This window comes from Salvelinus sp. IW2-2015, unplaced genomic scaffold, assembly GCF_002910315.2.
Source record: "Salvelinus sp. IW2-2015 unplaced genomic scaffold, ASM291031v2 Un_scaffold5807, whole genome shotgun sequence".
NCBI lineage: Eukaryota > Metazoa > Chordata > Actinopteri > Salmoniformes > Salmonidae > Salvelinus > Salvelinus sp. IW2-2015.
The window spans coordinates 32,839-36,783 of record NW_019947072.1 but is presented as its reverse complement, the minus strand read 5'-3'; the positions used below and the strand labels follow the sequence as shown (position 1 = coordinate 36,783).

Here is a 3,945-nt window from a genome sequence, read left to right as displayed (position 1 = left end):
CTGGTAGATGTTAGTCTCCTTGTGGTCTATCTGATAGTAGTGTGGGCTGTAGATGTTAGTCTCTTGTGGCTCTAATCTTAATGTGGTAGTGGGCTGGTAGATGTCTAGTCTCCTTATAATCTAAATCTGATAGTGGTAAGTGGCTGTCCACGATGTCTAGTTTTCCTTAATTGCTCTAGTTCTTATGGCCTCTGATTTTGATATTGGTGGTGGGCTGGTAAGATGTCTGTCTCTCTCCCTTAAATGGCTCTAAGACACACTGGACATCGACAGATTGACGGCTCGGGGATTCAAACTAGTGACCTTTCAGTTACTGGCCCAACACTCCAACCGCTAGGCTACCTGCTGCCTGTGTGTGAGTGAGTGAGATTGTGTTCTCACCAGTACGTCAGAGCCCTGGATGATAAAGGAGCGGTTCTGGTTCCTGGGAACCACCGCCTGGACCAGAGGTCGCCCATCACACACCACCTAGGAGCACACACACACACCACACCACACACACACACACACACACACACACACACACACACACACACACACACACACACACACACACACACACACACACACACACACCACACACACACACACAAAAATAACATTTGAATACTGAAGTGGTTATTGTAATTTTAAATGTAGGGGCTATGATATAGACTACTAGAGAAACTTTATGATTCTGATGAAATATAGGAGAATGATTCCTCTCTTTACCTCCTTAAAAGGGCGTAGTTTGTCAAGCTGTTCAAACAGGTTGGGGGGTAGAGTGTCCATGCGGGCCTGCCTCCTAGAGGCATTCTCTTGATGACATACGAGGAGGGTGTGGCTCCTAACAAAAAGGAAGAAAGAGCACACTGGGTCAGTCAATGTCCCACTGAGGTACTAGCTACAGACACTCTACGACACCTAGCACAGACACCAGACACCTAGCTACAGACACCCAGACAGCTAGCTACAGACACCTAGCTACAGACACCCAGACAGCTAGCTACAGACACCAGACAGCTAGCTACAGACACCTAGCTACAGACACCCAGACAGCTAGCTACAGACACCTAGCTACAGACAGCTAGCTACAGACACCAGACAGCTAGCTACAGACACCCAGACAGCTAGCTACAGACACCAGACAGCTAGTACAGACACCCAGACAGCATCACCAGACACCAGACAGCTAGCTACAGACACCCAGCTACAGACCCAGACAGCTAGCTACAGACACAGCTACAGACAACAGACAGCTGCTCAGACACCCAGACAGCTAGCTCAGACACCCAGACAGCTAGCTCGACACAGACAGCTAGCTGCAGACACCCAGACAGCTAGCTGCGACACCCAGACAGCAGCTACAGACACCCAGACAGCTAGCTAGACACAGAACAGCTAGCTACAAACCCAGACAGCTAGCTACAAACCCAGACAGCTAGCTACAGAACCCAGACAGCTAGCTCACAGACACCAGACAGCTAGCTACAGACAGACACCAGACAGCTAGCTACAGACAGACACCCAGACAGCTAGCTACAGACCAGACAACCCAGACAGCTAGCTACAGACACCCAGACAGCTAGCTAGCAGACACCGAACAGCTAGCTACAGACACCGACAGCTAGCTACAGACACCCAGACAGCTAGCTACAGACACCGACAGCTAGCTACAGACACCCAGACAGCTAGCTACAGACACCAGATAGCTAGCTGCAGACACCAGACAGCTAGCTCACACACACAGACAGCTAGCTACAGACAGACACAGACAGCTGCTAAAGACAGACACCCAGACAGCTAGCTAAAGACAGCACCAGACAGCTAGCTACAGACGACACCCAGACAGCTAGCTAAAGACAGACACCCAGACAGCTAGCTACAGACAGACACCCAGACAGCAAGCTACACACACCCCAGACAGCTAGCTACAGACACCCAGAAGCTAGCTCAGACACCAGACAGCTAGCTACAGACACTCAGACACAGAAGACACCCAGACAGCTAGCTACAGACAGACACCCAGACAGCTAGCTACAGACAGACACCCAGACAGCTAGCTACAGACAGACCCAGACAGCTAGCTACAGACAGACACCCAGACAGCTAGCTACAGACAGACACCCAGACAGCTAGCTACAGACAGAACCCAGACAGCTAGCTAAAGACAGACACCAGACAGCTAGCTACAGAAGACACCCAGACAGCAAGCTACAGACAGACACCAAGAAGCAAGCTACAGACAGACACCCAGACAGCTAGCTACAGACAGACACCGCAGACAGCTAGCTAGCAGACACCAGACAGCTAGCTACAGACAGACACCCAGACAGCTAGCTACAGCAGACACCCAGACAGCTAGCTACAGACAGACACCCAGACAGCTAGCTACAGACAGACACCAGAACAGCTAGCTACAGACAGACACCCAGACAGCTAGCTACAGACAGACACCCAGACAGCTAGCTACAGACAGACACCCAGACAGCTAGCTACAGACACCCAGCAGCTAGCTACAGACACCCAGACAGGAAGCTACAGACAGACACGACAGACAGCTAACTACAGACAGACACCCAGACAGGAGCTACAGACAGTCAGATTCACAGACTGATAAACAGTGTCATTCAGTCAAAAACACACACACACACACCACAGCAGGAGTCGTAAACACTCTACTCTCCAGACTCAATACAAACATTCCCTCTGGTTTATGGAGTGAGACTATAAATTGAGGGAGTGTTTAAACAAATCAAGCAGGACTGTAAATGTAATGTGACAGGGGTCAGACCTTGAGAGACACACACACACACACACACACACACAACACACACACACACACACACACACACACACACACACACACACACACAACACACACCACACACCAGACACACACACACACACACACACACACACACACACACACACACACACACACACACCTTGAGTAGTTGACAGGGAGTCTGTCCAAAGTTACTGATGATGCCCTCCAGGGCCTTGCGCTCCGTCTCATTGGCTATGGCGTCCAGATCCACCGCACCTACACAAAATAACAGAATAGAATAAATAGAACAGACCAGAATAGAAGTCTATTATGCAACTCTGATATGGAAATGTACCTAGTACACATTGTGTTGTCTGAGTGAGGACGGAGGGAAGAGCTCTCTCACCCACTCCTATTCCTCAGATCACATTGGGAGAAGTTGTGAGTCTCAAATTGTACCCGTTTCCCTATATAGTGCACTACTTTAGACTAGGAGCCATAGGGCTTTGGTCAAAAGTAGTGYCCTATATAGAYAATAGGGTGTKATTTGGGACTCAGCCCTTCTCTCTCCTTACCTTCATAGGTGCAGTAGTAGAAGACATTGAGAGCCTCCACCGCCTCCTCCCCTCTCTGCTTGCAGCCAAAGATCAGATCAATCCACTCATGGAGGTGAGAGGACACGTGTTCACARTCCTACACCATATTGAGGGGAAAATGCATTTGTAAAAGGAAATGTATTTGATTACTTGATTAAGATGTGTCCAATCAGAGAGTGTAGCATGGCTGTGGGGGTTGCACCAGCGTTTCCTATAGATTATTTTTTCCAGGCGGAAGGCCTCACCAGAGCTTTCCTGTGTTTCCTGATGAAGTCTTCTCTAGACGAGGCCCATTGTGGCAACAGAACATCAGCCACATCGTTGTGGGTCATCTGCAGACTGCCCAGGTCAAACCCTGCAGTAAACACACACAGACACAGTCAAACCTTCCTCAGCTACGTAAACAGAGTATCCAACATTTGGTAGGTTATGAGGCTCTATGAAACACTATGATATATTTCTGTTGTGTTGATAGGAATGACTTGTGAATAGGGATGAACTTAACATCGTTGRATTCCACTTAGGATGCTTTCAGAAATACACTCTGGAAATCTACTCAGATTATAGAGCACTGTGGTTTGACAGTTCCCAGAGTGCACT

The 3,945-nt window shown here is 48.9% G+C and overlaps 1 protein-coding gene across 1 annotated transcript; it reads right to left on the bottom strand.

The window, feature by feature from the left end:
* Positions 1–377: 377 nt before the first annotated feature.
* On the bottom strand, positions 378–3,718 carry LOC112078531 (neurobeachin-like protein 2). The gene is made up of 5 exons (XM_024144741.1): positions 3,591–3,718; positions 3,325–3,442; positions 2,928–3,025; positions 712–826; positions 378–468 (listed from the first exon to the last, which is right to left on the bottom strand). The coding sequence occupies exons 1-4, from the start codon at positions 3,675–3,677 to the stop codon at positions 785–787; spliced, it is 345 nt and encodes a 114-aa protein (XP_024000509.1). The 5' UTR covers positions 3,678–3,718; the 3' UTR covers positions 378–468; positions 712–784.
* Between the last annotated feature and the right edge of the window lie 227 nt (positions 3,719–3,945).